This window comes from Papio anubis, chromosome 9, assembly GCF_008728515.1.
Source record: "Papio anubis isolate 15944 chromosome 9, Panubis1.0, whole genome shotgun sequence".
NCBI lineage: Eukaryota > Metazoa > Chordata > Mammalia > Primates > Cercopithecidae > Papio > Papio anubis.
This window is the reverse complement of record NC_044984.1, coordinates 116,546,931-116,562,846: the sequence shown is the minus strand read 5'-3', so window position 1 is coordinate 116,562,846 and position 15,916 is coordinate 116,546,931. Positions and strand designations below refer to the sequence as shown.

At 46.6% G+C, this 15,916-nt stretch overlaps 1 protein-coding gene across 1 annotated transcript; it reads left to right on the top strand.

Annotated features, from left to right (window-relative positions):
• The first annotated feature begins 8,918 nt into the window (after window positions 1–8,918).
• Window positions 8,919–10,238, top strand: LOC101002161 (succinate dehydrogenase [ubiquinone] cytochrome b small subunit, mitochondrial). The gene has a single exon (XM_031650848.1). It carries the CDS (start codon window positions 8,950–8,952, stop codon window positions 9,427–9,429), a length of 480 nt encoding a protein of 159 aa, XP_031506708.1. The 5' UTR covers window positions 8,919–8,949; the 3' UTR covers window positions 9,430–10,238.
• The last annotated feature ends 5,678 nt before the right edge of the window (window positions 10,239–15,916 follow it).

Here is a 15,916-nt window from a genome sequence, read left to right as displayed (position 1 = left end):
GCACTGTGGCTCACACTTGTAATCCCAGCACTTTGGGAGATAAAGGCAGGAGGATCACTTGAGCCCAGGAGTTCAAGACCAGCCTGGGCAACATAGTGAGACCCCATTTCTATTTCAAAAAAGAAAGAGAAAAAAACTAATGACTTTGGCGGGGCATGGTGGCTAGTTTCGTCTGGAAATGGCAATGGTGATGGCCACAGCCTCATAGAGTTGTAACGCAGATCAGATATCCCAGCACTTTGGGAAGCTAAGGCTGGAGGACTGCTTGAGGCCAGAGTTTCGGACCAGCCTGGGCAACATAGCAAGATCCCATCTCTAAAAAAACCAAACCAAACCAAAACAAAAAAATCAGCGTGGTGGTGTGCTACTTGGGAGGCTGAGGTGGGAGGATTGCTTGAGCCCAGGAGCTCAAGGCTGCAGTGAGCTAGGACAGCACCACTCACTCCAGAGACAAAGCAAGACCCCAGGAGCAATAAATACTCATTGAGCATTTTCTCTATGCCAGGTCATGTTAAGTACCATCCTCTTTTCATAGGTAGGGAAACTGAGGCAGGAAGTCAGTCACTTGCTCAAGGCCACACAGCTATTAAGGAGTGGAACCCAGATTCCAGCCTGGGCTTCTCTGCCTTACCCAGCCTTTGACCCTCCCTGGGCAGTGGCTGGGTCTCACAGGCCCTCGATGCCAGGTGCAGCATGCAGCAATCTTACAGTGTCCTCTGCACAACTCTCCACTGGGTTTTCAGGGCCTAGGGGACTTCTTCACAGCCAGGTCCAAAGATTTTGTCATTTGAATCATCGTTAAGTCCACAACTGTTAGGGCTTCTTAGAGATCACCCAGACTCAAAGCCTGGTCTCTGGGCCAGCAGCAGCAGCAACAGCCCGTGGCAACATTTTAGAAATGTCAATCATCGGGTCTCACCCCAGACCTACTGAATCGGAAGGTCTGTGGGTGGAGACAGCAATCTGGGCTTTGTGGAGCCCTCCAGGGGATTCTAACACACCCTAGAGTTTGAGAACCACTAATCTTGAGTCAACCAGCACCTACATCTTCATCTTATCTCTGGGGAAACTGAGGACCGAAGAGGTGTGGTTTGCACAAGTTCACACTCAAGGGGGGATGTGGTTAGGACTCTGAGACGTGCACTTCAGTCTTGGACTTCTCATTTTTGTTCTCGCAGGTATTTCTACTGCAGTCCCCTAGCAGGCTTTTTTTTTTTTTTTTTTTTCTTTTAGAGAGTTTCACTCTGTCACCTAGGCTAGAGTGCAGTGGTGCGATCTCGGCTCACTGCAACCTCCGCCTTCCAGGTTCAAGCGATTCTCCTGCCTCAGCCTCCCAAGTAGCTGGGATTACAGGCGCCCGCCACCACGTCTGGCTAATTTTTTGTATTTTTAGTATTTTAGTAGAGACGGGGTTTCACCATGTTAGCCAGGATGGTCTTGATCTCCTGACCTTGTGATCTGCCCGCCTCGGCCTCCCAAAGTGCCGGGATTACAGGTGTGAGCCACTGCGCCCAGCCCCATAGCAGGCATTTAAGCCCCCAGATACCCTAGTCTCCAAGGATGAGGTTTTGGTGATCTTTCCAGAAAATATCCAGTGTGGTGGACTTCTCTCTCTCTTTTTGACTGTCCTACATCAGAACACCTTTACATATATTAGAAAAATTATCGCCGGGCGCGGTGGCTCACGCCTGTAATCCCAGCACTTTGGGAGGCCGAGACAGGCGGATCACGAGGTCAGGAGATCGAGACCATCCTGGCTAACACAGTGAAACCCCGTCTCTACTAAAAAATACAAAAAACTAGCCGGGCGAGGTGGCGGGCGCCTGTAGTCCCAGCTACTCGGGAGGTTGAGGCAGGAGAATGGCGGGAACCCGGGAGGCGGAGCTTGCAGTGAGCCGAGATCTGGCCACTGCACTCCAGCCTGGGCGATAGAGCGAGACTCCGTCTCAAAAAAAAAAAGAAAAATTATCTAAAACTGGGAAATAAGGCAAAAAGATGACCATATGTCCTTTCAAAGAATAAGGTAAATACCCACAAGTTCACTGTGATATAAACAAATAGTTGGGCCAGGCGTGGTGGCTCACACCTGTAATTCCAGCACTTTGGGAGGCTGAGTCAGGAGCATCACTTGAGGTCAGGAGTTCAAGACTAGCCTGGGCAACATGGCGAAATCCCATCTCCACAAAAAATACAAAAACGAGCCGAGTGTAGTGGCGCACTCCTATAATCCCAGCTACTTGGGAGGCTGAGGTACGACTTGCTTGAATCTGGGAGGCAGAGGTTGCAGTGAGCCAAGATGGTGTCACTATACTCCAGCCTGGGCAACAGAGTGAGACCCTGTCTCAAAAAAAAAACCAACAAAAAATAAAGATAAAAATAAATGGTTGACGAGATAAATAAATGAGGGAAAAGGGACAAATGTTCCTTATAGAATTCTAATTAATAAATCATAAATACAGAGGAATGAGGGAAATAGAAAATCATCATTAGAACACCACAGTAATAACGGCCTCAGCCAGGATCCACAGAAGAATGCTGAAGTTAGCAGGTGAAACTTTAAGGAGAAACAGGAAATCTGCACAGCCTCAAAGAATCTCCCTTCAAACCATGGTGGTGGCTTTAACATATGTCCACAAAAATTCGATATTCCTCCCTCCAGGAGGGGGAGCTTAACTCCCCTCCCCTTGAAGGTGGGTGGGACTTGGTGACTCCCTTCTAAAGAACAGACCACAAGAGGGAATACAGCAAGGCGGCAAGGCGGCAGGGGAGATGCGTCTCAGACATCACCTCTGGCCAGTGAGCCCACGCTTGGATAGCACGCGCCCTTCACGTGACACAATGAGAAGGTACCTCCCTCACTTCTCTGTGATCTTCCAAAATCACCATCCCAGTCCCATCAGGAGAAAACACCTGCCAAGCCCAACCTAGGGTCATTTCACAAAATCCTTGACTGGCACTCTTCAAAAGTGTCAGGGTCATGAAAAACAAGGAAAGGCTAAGAAAATGGTCACAGATTGAAGACTAAGGAGATACAAGCACTAAGCACAATGTGGGAACCTGGACTGACTCTTGGACCAGAAAACAGACATTAGTGAAAAAAATGGAGAAAATTCAGACAGCTGGTAGTTTAGTGATTTATATCCTATGAGTGTTAATCGCTTAGTTTTTATAAACATGCACAGTTATTTAAGAAATTCCCACTTAGGGGAAGCTGGGTGAAGGGTATACGGGAAGTCTCTGTACTGTCTATAACTTTTCTATAAATCTAAAATTACTTAAAACAGGTCAGGTGCTATGGCTCACCCCTGTAATCCCAGTGCTTTAGGAGGCTGAGGTGGGTGGATCATTTGAGTGATCAGCTCGAGACCAGCCTGGGCAACATGGCAAGATTTCAACATGGTGAGAGCCCACCTCTTTTTTTTTTTTTTTTTTGGAGACAGAGTTTTGCCTTTGTTGCCCAGGCTAGAGTGCAGTGATGTAATCTCGGCTCATTACAATTTCCACCTCCCAGGTTCAAGCAATTCTCCTGCCTCAGCCTCCCAAGTAGCTGGGATTACAGGCATGCACCACCACATCTGGCTAATTTTTGTGTTTTTAGTAGAGATGGGGTTTCACCATGTTGGCCAGGCTAGTCTCAAACTCCTGACCTCAAGTGATCCACCCACCTCAGCCTCCCAAAGTGCTGGGATTATAGGCATGAGCCACCATACCTGGCCTTCCTATCTTTTTATTTAAAAAAAATATATATATATATATATATATATATATATATACACATTTTTTTTTTTTTTTGCCAGGTGGCTCATACCTGTAATCCCAGCACTTTGGGAGGCTGAGGCCGGTGGATCACCCGAGGTCAGGAGTTGAGACTAGCCTGGCCAACTTGGTAAAACCTCATCTCTACTAAAAACTACAAAAATTAGCCAGGTGTGGTGGTGCACACCTGTAGTTCCAGCTACTAGGGAGGCAGAGGCAGGAGAATTGCTTGAACCCGGGAGGCAGAGGTTGCAGTGAGTGGAGATTGCACCACGGCACTCCAGCCTGGGCAACACAGTGAGACTCCATTTCAAATTTAAAAAAATTTTTTTTTAAATTCAGTTCCTCAGTGTCCACATCTTGAGTGCTCAACAGCTGCACTGGCTAATGGCGACATTATTGGATAGCACAGACACAGAACATCTCCAATACCGCAGGCAGTTCTATTAGATGGCATTGTTCTCAGAGAATGGAACTTTGTTTGACGTATTATGTATTATTCATTAGGTCCCAGGGTCTTTGAACTTAGAGAAAACAGATAAGATGCAAATGATCTCTACCAAGTAGAGAAGATGACTCCAAAGGTTATGGTCGTATTGACTGTAGGGCGTGAACCACTTTCGCATCTAACAGAGCTGTTTGATTCTGGCATTCTTTATCTTCATTGACAACAGACAGACAGACACGAGTATTAGTCTCTCATCTCCTCCTTTGAATCAGCTGCGTTATGCTGATTCCCTCAACACCGAGTTGAATAAAAGCTTGACATATGCCCACTCTGGGGAAGGGTTGTTTGGTGGGCAGCAGGGCCTGCTGTCTGCTGCAGAAGCTGAAATGTGACACTTGTCTTTCCAGCCTCCCTTGTAGCTAGGCTGTGGGCCTGAGACCGCGGCAATGCAATCAGACTTCAAATCAGACGCTGGTGACATGAAGCAGCAGAGATGGTGGCAGGTGCTTCGTTTCAGGGAGAGGTGGCAATTGCAACAAGATCCCCTCTCTGGAGGAACAGGGGCTGAGCCCTCAGTGGCCGCCTGGTGCTCCCCACCCTGGGTTCCCCATGAGCAACAGGCTCACAGGGATTCCGCGAACCACCTGCTGTCCTTTAATGAACTCCCATTCTGATTCAATTCGCCAGAAGAGTCATTTAATGCTGTTGGATTGATGGATTGACCTAGGAGCTCCCGTAGATCTCGCGCAGGCTCAGCCTTTCTCCTTCTGTCACTGAAAGCCCGCAGTTCTGGAGATGACTCAGCCATGCGCCGGGGGACTCCGCTGCACTCTTCTCACTAAAACCACTGCATTGCCCTTGCAGAGGAAACCTTTAGAAGTTGCTAATTTCTCCTCACCTTCCAGGTCCTCGGATGAAGAGGCAAACCCGCTAAGCAAATGCTCTATTCGTCCTTTGGGTAGAGCATGCAGGCTTCATTCCGGGCTGCAGGGCCAGCTTCACGAGCCTGTGACCTACTCAGTCATGGGGCCCAGAGCTCAGAGGGCCCCGAGCTTGTTTTCACTCTCTGTTCTCATCACTGTCTTGAAATGCTTAGTGATTTCTAAACAAAGTGCACAGCCGGTACCGCTGAGAGGGAGGTGAAATGCAGATTCCCAGGCTCACACCCAGAGGTTCTGATTTAGTCGTTTTGGCTGGGCCCTGGAATCAGTTTTTTTTTTTTTTTTTTAAAACAGAGTCTTGCTCTGTCGCCCAGGCTGGAATGCAGTGGCACAATCTCGGCTCACTGCAGCCTCTGGCTCCCGGGTTCAAGCGATTTACCTCCCTCAGCTTCCTGAGTAGCTGGGATTACAGGCGTGCATCACCACGCCCAGCTAATTTTTGTATTTTTAGTAGAGATGGAGTTTCACCATGTTAGCCAGGCTAGTCTCGAACCCCAGACCTTATGTGATCCACCCACCTCAGCCTCCCAAAGTGCTGGGATTACAGGCGTGAGCCACTGTGCCCAGCCCGGAATCAGTATTTTAAACAGTTTTTTAAAACATATAATTTATATACTGTAAAGTTAGCCCATTTAAAGTGTATAATTGGGCCAGGCGTGGTGGCTCACACCTGTAATCCTAGCACTTTGGGAGGTTGAGATGGGCAGATCACTTGAGGTCAGGGGTTCATGACCAGCCTGGCCAACATGGTGAAAGCCCATCTCTAATAAAAGTACACAAATTAGCCAGGCGTGGTGGCGTGTGCCTATAATCTCAGCTACTGGAGAAGGTGAGGCAGGTGAATTGCTTGAACCTGGGAGATGGAGGTTGCAGTAAGCTGAGATCATGCCACTGTACTCTAGCCTGGGTGACAGAGTGAGACTCCGTCTCAATAAATACATACATACATACATACATACAGTTTACAATTAGATGTCTTTTGTGCTTGTTTTGGTTTTTTTAATGCAGATGAGGTCTCACTATGTTGCCCAGGTTGGTCTCGAACTCCTGGGCTCATGCCTTCCTCTCACATCACTCCTAAAGTGCTGGGATTACAGGCAAGAGCCACCACACCCAGCCACAATTTGATGTTTTTAAAGATATTCACAGTTGTGCCACATCACCACTATCTAATTCCAGAACATTTTTATCATCCCCAAAAGAAACTGTACCATGCTGGGTATGGTGGCTCACCTGTAATCCTAGCACTTCGGGAATCCGAGGTGGGAGGATCACTTGAGCCCAGGAATTGGAGACCAGCCTGGGAAACACAGCAAGACCCCATCTCTGCAAAAAAATAAAGAAACTTCGTGCCCATGGGCAGGCACTTCCCATCCCTTCCCAGCCTCAGCCCCTGGTAACCACTAAGCTACTCCCTGTCTCCATGGGTTTTCCTGTCTGGCCATTTCATATACAAGGAATCAGACAACATGTGGTCTTTTTTGGCTGTTTCTTTCTCTTAGCCTGGTGTCTTCAAGGTTCTTCCAGGCTGCAGCCTGTAGCAGCACTCCCATTCATTGTGATCGCTGTTTTTGGCACAAGCCCCTGAGGCCTGATGCAGGGGGTCTACCTGTATGACAACATTTGACTTGATGCCTGTTTTCCCCACAGATTCTCAGAAACAAGAAAAATTTCAAAGGGAGATAGGGAAGGAGATTAGGGGCAGACATTTGTATGTAAATCAAGATCACCTCCCACAACATATGCAAGAGGAAAAAACCTAATTCATATTTGCCTTTCCCGAACGCAACATGGGACAGAACCGACCACAGGGGTGAGTGTGATAACTCCTAAATTATCTGGAACGCAACTACCATAAACTCTCAAGTCACTAGAATTTATGTTGATGATAATCTGCCAAAACCTAGAAAGAGGCAAAAAGGACCTCACACCTGTAATCCCAGCACTTTGGAAAGCCGAGGGGGGCGGATCACCTGCTGTCAGGAGTTCAAGACCAGCCTGGCCAACATGGTGAAACCCCGTCTCTACTAAAAATACAAAAATTGGCCAGGCTTAATGGCGGGTGCCTGTAATCCCAGCTACTCAGGAGGCTGAGGCGGGAGAATCGCTTGCATCCGGGAGTGGAGGTTGCAGTGAGCCGAGATCGTGCCATTATACTCCAGCCTGGGCGACTGAGCAAAACTCGTCTCAAAACCAAAACCAAAACCAAACAAACAAAAAAACGTCAGGCACAGTGGCTCACTCCTGTAATATCCCAGCACTTTGGAAGGATGAGGTGGGCGGATCACAAAGTCAGGAGTTCAACACCAGCCTGGCTAACATGGTGAAACTCCATCTCTACTAAAAATACAAAAATTAGCCAGAAGGCCGGGCGCGGTGGCTCAAGCCTGTAATCCTAGCACTTTGGGAGGCCGAGACGGGCGACTACTTGCGGGTCAGGAGATCGAGACCATCCTGGCTAACACGGGTGAAACCCCGCCTCTACTAAAAATACAAAAAAACTAGCCGTGGCTTAGGTGGCTGGCTTCGTAGTCCCAAGCTACTCGGGAGGCTGAGGCAGGAGAATAGCCGTGAAACCCGGAGGCGGAGCTTGCAGTGAGCTGAGATCCGCCACTGCACTCCAAGTCTGGGCGACAGGAGCCGAGACCCGCCTCAAAAAAAATTAGCCAGCATGGTGGCAGGCACCTGTAAGCCCAGCTACTCGGGAGACTGAAGCAGGAGAATGGCTTGAGCCTGGGAGGTGGAGGTTGCAGTGAGCCGAGATCGCACCACTGCACTCCAGCCTGGGCGACTGAAGAGCAGGACTCTGTCTCAAAAAAACAAAAATTAAAAAAAGGCCAAGCACGGTGGCTCATGCCTGTAATCCCAGCACTTTGGGAGGCTGAGGTGGGTGGATCACGAGGTTAGGAGGTCAAGACCATCCTGGCCAAGATGGTGAAACCCCATCCCTACTAAAAATACAAAAATTAGCCAGGCATGGTGGCACGTGCCTGTAATTCCAGCTACTCAGGAGGCTAAGGCAGGAGAATGGCTTGAACCAAGGAGTTGGAGGATGCAGTGAGCCGAGATCACGCCACTGCACACCAGCCTGGGGACAGAGTGAGACTCCGTAAAAAAAAAAAAAAAAAAAAAAAAGGAAGAAAGAGGCAAAAAGACACCAACTTCCAGGTGTATAGTGTGATCGAAACAGTCCAAAATAATTACTTTTAAAAATTCAGTACCACCGACTCACAGAGGAAAGGCAAACAAACAAACAAAACATCAAGAGTCACAGAGAAGAAAACGGTAATATGATAATATGATTTATTTATTTTAGGGGAACCTTTCTAAGATGGGGTCAAAGCTTAAACCTGCCCAATTTATCAAGGAAGAACAGAGAATACAGAGCTGTAAAAAAGCAATTTTAAAGAATCTCATTTTCCTTTTCTGGCGAATGAAGAGATGAGAGGAAAAAGAAGCCAGGCATGGTGGCTCACACCTATAATCCCAGTACTTTGGCAGATGGAGGCGGGAGGATCACCTGAGGTCAGGAGTTCGAGACCAGCCTGGCCAACATGGTGAAATCCCGTTTCTACTAAAAATACAAGCGGTGGGTACCTGTAATCCCAGCTGGGCATAGCGGCAGGTACCTGTAATCCCAGCTACTTGGGAGGCTGAGGCAAAAGAATTGCTTGAACCCAGGTAGTGGAGTTTGCAGTGAGCCAAGATCGCACCACTGTACTCCAGCCTGGGCAACAAAGAGAGACTCCATCTCAAAAAAAAAAAAAAAGGGTTGGTGGATGACCTTGAGCCCTCAGGAACGAGATGGCGGTTGTCTGGAGGCTGACTGCCCTTTGCGGTGCCCAAGGAGGCCGAGCTCTGTTGCTGCGAACCCCAGTGGTCAGACCTGCTCATATCTCAGCATTTCTTCAGGACCGACCTATCCCAGAATGGTGTGGAGTGCAGCACATTCACTTGTCACCCAGGCACCATTCTGGTTCCAAGGCTGCGTCTCTCCACTGGACTAGCGAGAGGGTTGTCAGTGTTTTGCTCCTGGGTCTGCTTCCGGCTGCTTATTTGAATCCTTGCTCTGCGATGGACTATTCCCTGGCTGCAGCCCTCACTCTTCATGGTCACTGGGGCCTTGGACAAGTTGTTACTGACTATGTTCATGGGGATGCCTCGCAGAAAGCTGCCAAGGCAGGGCTTTTGGCACTTTCAGCTTTAACCTTTGCTGGGCTTTGCTATTTCAACTATCACGACGTGGGCATCTGCAAAGCTGTTGCCATGCTGTGGAAGCTCTGACCTTTTTGACTTCATACTTTGAAGAATTGATGTATGCCTCTTTGCCTCTGCTTTGTCATGCCATTCAGCTCACAATAAGGAAGAAATAACAGATAAGTCCATTTGTGGACAGCCTTTTTCTCTTAATAATCTTAATCTTAAGATTATTTTCAGAATTTAATCTTTGAGGAAAAGGTTTGAGAGGAATTGTGTCTAAGAAATTGTGAGACTGAGTTCTGTATTCTGGTGAGTTAATGGGGTTGCCTCCCAGCTTCTCATAAGACTCACAGTATAACTAAACACGATATATGAGCTTTTGCCTTTTAATTTATCAATCTCTTGAAGATAATCCAGCTTTATTACTATTAGTATATGATCAAACTTCCATATTTGCCCTGGCAATAATGGACAAAGGGAAATACTCTTAATTCATGAATAAAAACTTTGCAGAAAATTAGACAGTGTTTAATTTTTGAAAACTTCCCTCTCTAGTCAGTAGATACCACCTACTGATGGTTACGTATACTAGGGAAATTTTAAAATTAGGAAATGCTGACATCTCACATTATAAATTTCTAAATCCTAGGAAGAAATGCTTGGAGTGCTTCTGAATGTAGAGGAGTTCCATTTTAGGGCAAGTTTCCTCTTGTAGATGTATCAAAATATTTCCAATTCTAAACTGAGATTTAATTCTCAAATGTGTTCTACTTGTTCTAAAACAAATATAAAACTCTTAAGTAATAAATTGTTATTTTCGCACAATGGGAATCTCTAATGTGAAAATGTATTCTATGAAGATAATTTTTTTTTAAAATAAAATGTTGTATAATTAAAAAAAAAAAAAAAAAAAGACAAAGCAAATAGAAGAGGTAATCAGACAAAGAGAGACAAATGAGAAAAGAAGGAGGAGAGGGGAGACAAAAACAAAAAAAAGTTTGGCTGGGCGTGGTGGCGCATGCCTGTAATTCCAGCTGCTCAGGAGGCTGAGGCATGAGAATCACTTGAACGCAGGAGGTGGAGGTTACAGTGAGCTGAGATCACGCCACTGCACTCCAGCCTGGACGACAGAGCAAGGCTCCATCTCAAAAAACAAACAAAACAAAACAAACAAAAAAAGAAAAGAAAAGCTTAAATATAAAACCAGAAATTAAATAGGCAGTAAATGTGAAACTCTGCTCAACCTCACAAGTAACCAAGAAAGGCAAATAAACAGGAGGTTTTTTTATGCCTTCACATCAGCAGAGCTTTACAAGTGAGAAGGCCTGAGGGTGAGAAAGGCCCACTCAGTCACTTCTGAAACAGGCATCAGGGCCTTACAAAAGGATTCTGTCTCTACCCAGTAACCCTCTCCTGGAATTCCTGCCTCACATAATTTCCTAAGGCAATAATCCTAGATTTGGACGGGATATGTGCACTTACATGTTCACAGTAGCGCTGAGGGTAACACCAAAACCAAACAAGCAAACCAAAGTGGAGGTGACCTGTGTTAGTCCACGTCCTCTAGAAGCAGGGAACAAGATGGGATTCTTTGCCATGCAAGAGATTCATCAAGGCCAGGCGTGGTGGCTCACGCCTGTAATCCCAACACTTTCAGAGGTGGAAGCGGGAGAATTACCTGAGGTCAGGAGTTCAACACCAGCCTGTTCAACATGGTGAAACACTCTCTCTACTAAAAATACAAAAAGTAGCCGGGCGTGGTGGCAGGTGCCTGTAATCCCAGCTACTCGGGAGGATGAGGCAGGAGAGTTGCTTGAACCTGGGAGGCAGAGGTTGCAGTGAGCAGAGATGGCGCCACTGCACTCCAGCCTGGGTGACAGAGTGAGAATGTCTTGAAAAAATACTGACTGCATAAAGAGATTCATCAGAGCTGGGCCTGGGAGGGAAAAGAGGAGGGAGCAGGGGTCTCGGGGAGCTGTCCCACCCCAGGCAGGTCTGACTTGCTGAAGGACTTGAGGGAGGAAGGAACGGAGGTTGGGGGCAGCGTCTCAGCCTGCGGTGCCATCCTGGGAGGCTTCAGCATGAATGTGGGAAAATCCTCAGACAGAGGAGCCCAGGCCTCCCAGGAGTGAGCCAGCCTCAGCATCCCTGCCATGCTGTCTCTAGCTGGGAGAAGCCTGTGGGAAGTGGGGTCTCCATGTGCTGGGTGATGGATTTAGGGGCACAGCAGCTGGGGCCCTCGGTCCATTATACTTCCCAGAGCGGGAAATCTGAGGGGCACACTTTCACGGCCGCCATACAACCCCAATGACTGAAAATAAGGCAATGATCAAACAGTGGCCAAAGTCATTTTCTCAAAGAATATTTGATGGCAAGGTAAATGCTTCAAGTATGATGTTAATTTATAAAAGCAGATTATAAAATATATTTTTGACGATCCCCCACTGAGTTAAAAAATATGTCTGTTGGGGGAACACGGATAGAGCTGGAGGCCACTATCCTCAGCAAACTAATGCAAGAACAGAAAACCAAATACCGCACGTTCTCACGTATAAGTGGGAGCTAAATGATAAGAACCGACGACCACAAAGAAGGAAACAACAGACACTGGGGTCTACTTGACGGGGAGGGTGGAGGAGGGGAGGCAGTGGAGGGAAGAGGGAGAGGAACAGAGAAGATAACTATTGGGTACTGGGCTTAATACCTGAGTGATGAAATAATCTGTATAATAAACCCCCATGACACAAGTTTACATAGTTCATTTTCTTTTTTTGAGACGGAGTTTCGCTCTTGTTGCCCAGGCTGGGGTGCAACGGCTCCATCTCGGCTCACTGCAACCTCTGCCTCCCAGGTTCAAGTGATTCTCCTGCCTCAGCCTCCCGAGTAGCTAGGATTACAAGCATGTTCTGCCATGCCCGGCTAATTTTGTATTTTTAGTAGAGACAGGGTTTCTCCATGTTGGTCAGGCTTGTCGTGAACTCCCCACCTCAGGTGATCTGCCCGCCTCTGCCTCCCAAAGGGCTGGGGTTACAGGCATGAGCCACAGCGCCCGGCAGTTCATTTTCATACCGCTATAAAGACATACCCGAGACTTGGTAATTTATAAAGAAAAGAGGCTTAATTGACTCACAGTTCTGCAGGGTTGGCGAGGCCTCAGAAAATTTACAATCACAGGCAGAAGTGGAAGAGACACTTCTTACATGGCCGCAGGTGAGAGAGAGTGGTGAGCAAAGGAGGAAGCACCCTTTTAAACCATCAGTGAGAACTCACTCATTATCATGAGAACAGCATGGGGAAAACCCACGATCCAATCACCTCCACCTGGTTTCTCCCTAGACACGCTGGGATTACAATTCGAGATGAGATTTGGGGACATAAAGCCTAACCATACCATATTGCTATGTAACAAACTTTCACATGTACCCCTGAACCTAAAATATAAGTTTAAACGAAAGTGTCTGTGTGTGTATGTGTGTGTCCGTCTATCTTACATATGGACAGAAAGCAAGACTAGCAAAAAAAAAAAAACTTTGGGCAGGGGGAGATTTTTTCTTTTTTTGTTTTTTCTTTTTGATCTCAATGGTGCGACCTCAGCTCCCTGCAACCTCCTCCTTCTAGGCTCAAGTGATTCTCCTGCTTCAGCCTCCTGAGTAGTGAGGATTACAGGTGCCCATGACCGCACCAGGCTAATTTTTGTATTTTTAGTTGAGATGGGGTTTCACCATGTTGGTCTGGCTGATCTTGAACTCCTGATCTCAGGTGATCCACCCACCTCGGCCTCCCAAAGTGCTGGGATTACAGGCATGAGCGACTATGCCCGGCCAAGAATTTTCTTTATATTTTAATGTATTTTCCAAATTTTCTAAAGTTAGTATGTCGTATTTTAGAAATCAGTCAAATAAACATGATTTAAAGTTTTAAAAAAGAAATAGCACTTGGAGAGAAGGTGAGAAACGGAGAGGTGCGAAGGGTTTTCCAAGTCTTGTTAAAAAGGGTAAAAGACTTTAGCATCCCCAGGTGTCTTACTGTAGCAGTGGGTTTGTGACATCAGTGTTTCTTCTCAACTATCCCTGACATCAGGCTCAGCTCCACTGTCCCCAGCAATTCATCTGCTCTTCGGATCTCCCCGCTGAATGGGCAAAGCAGTCCCCTGGCGTGACTCCTTGCAGAACCAATTTTGCAGTAAAACCAATGCAATATTATTTCTCTTAGCCCTTTTATGCACTACCCAAAATGACAGCACTTTATAACGAGAAGGAATACTTAGAATGACAATTCTGAGGCTCTTCAAGATCCCAACGTTATTAATTTCCTATTCAATGGCCCTAGAAACATTTTCCCCCAATAGCATTAGTGCTAAGAGCAGCTATTCTTGGATTCCAGTTTCTAGTCCTCTACTTACTATATGTGACATAACCTTAGACAAACTACTTTATCTCTAAAAGTTACAATTAAACAATTATACAATTTAGCAGTGTGTGTGTGTATTCACAGAGTTGTGCACCTATCATCACTATATAATTCCAGAACATTTTTATCTCCCCGTTAGTAGTCACTACCCACTTGCTTTCAGTCTCCCCAGTGTCTAGAAACCACTAATCTGCTTTCTGTCTTGATGGATTTGCCTATTCTGCAATTTTTTTTTTTTTTTGAGACAGTATTGCTCTGTCGCCCACGGGGGTGTGCAATGGCGGGATCTTTGCTCACTGCAACCTCCGCCTCCCAGGTTCAAGCGACTCTTCTGCCTCAGCCTCCCAAGTAACTGGGATTACAGGCACCCACCTCCATGCCCAACTAATTTTTCTATTTTTAGTAGAGACAGGGTCTCAGCATGATGGCCAAACTGGTCTCAAACACCTGACCTCAGGTGATCTGCCCGTCTCAGCCTCCCAAAGTGCTAAGATTACAAGTGTGAGCCACTGTGCCCGGCCTACTCCACAATTTCCCACAAAGAGAATCATATAGTATTTGTCCTCTTACGTCTGACTTCTTCCCTTTTTCAAGGTTCATCCATGTTGCAGTGTGTGTCAGTGCGTATTCCTTCTGACGGCTGAGTAACATTCCATTGTATGGGTAGGTCACATTTTGTTATTCATTCATCACTTCAAGTACACTTGGGTAGTTGCCACATTTGGCCATGGTGAACAATGCTGCTTCCAACATTTACCTACAAGTATCCCTGTTTTTATTTATTATTATTATTATTATTATTTTTTGAGATGGAGTTTCACTCTTGTTGCCCAGGCTGGAGTGCAGTGGTGTGCTCTCGGCTCCCTGCAACCTCCGTCTCCTGGGTTCAAGCGATTCTCCTACCTCACCTTGTGATCAGCCTGCCTCAGCCTCCTGAAGTGCTGGGATAACAGGCGTGAGCCACCACGCCTGGCCTACTTTTTTTTTTTTTTTAAGATAGATTCTCACTCTGTTGCCTAGGCTGGAGTGCAGTGGCACGATCTCGACTCAGTGCAACCTCCATCTCCCGGGTTCAAGCGATTCTCCTGCCTCAGCCTCTCGAGTAGCTGGGATTACAGGTGCCTGCCACCACATGTGACTAACTTTTGAATTTTTAGACAGATGGGGTTTCACTATGTTAGCCAGGCTGATCTCAAGCTCCTGACCTCAGGTGATCCACCCTCCCAAAGTGCTGGGATTAACAGGCATGAGCCATCGCGCCTGGCCCATTTCTCTTTTTTAAAAATTTTAATTTTAATTAATTTTTTTATTTTGAGACAAGGTCTCACTCTGTCACCCAGGATGGAGTGCAGTGGTGCAATGATGGTTCACTGAATTTCAGCCTTGACCTCCCAGGTTCAAGTGATCCTCCCACCACAGACTTCCAAGTAGCTGGGACTACAGGCGTCTGCCACCACACCCAGCTGATTTTTGTACCTTTTTGTAGAGACAGGGTTTCGCCAAGTTGCGCCATCTGGTCTCAAGCTCCTGGGCTCAAGCAATCCACCTGCCTCGGCCTCCCAAAGTGCTGGGATTACAGGCGTGAGCTACCACGCCTGGCCCTGGATATTTCATTTGTATGAGCCCATACAACATGTGACCTTCTGTGTCTGACTCCTCTCACTCAACATAATGGTTTTGAGGGTCTTCCACCTTGTAGTACATATCAGCATTTCATTCCTTTGTATGGTTGAATAATGTTATTCAACACTGTTTTATAACTTTCAGTATAATACTGAGTGTACTTCCTTGGTTGAATTTATTCCTAAGTATTTTGTCTTCATTGATGCTATTGAAAATGAAACTGTTTTCTTAATTTCATTTTTGGGCTATTTCTTGCCAGTGTACAGAAAGACAGCTGATTGTTGCGTACTGATCCCATGTCCTGCAACCTTGCTGATCCCATTCACTCGCTCTAAAGAGTTTGTGTGCATCCTTCAGGGCTTTCTATGCATACCATCGTATCATCTGCAAATGGTTTTTCTTCTTTTCAATCTGAAGGCCTTGTATTTCTTTTTCTTCCTTTCTTTTCTTTTTTTGAGACAAAGTTTAGCTCTTGTCACTCAGGCTGGAATGTAATGGCGTGATCTCAGCTCGCTGCAACCTCTGCCTCCCTGGTTCA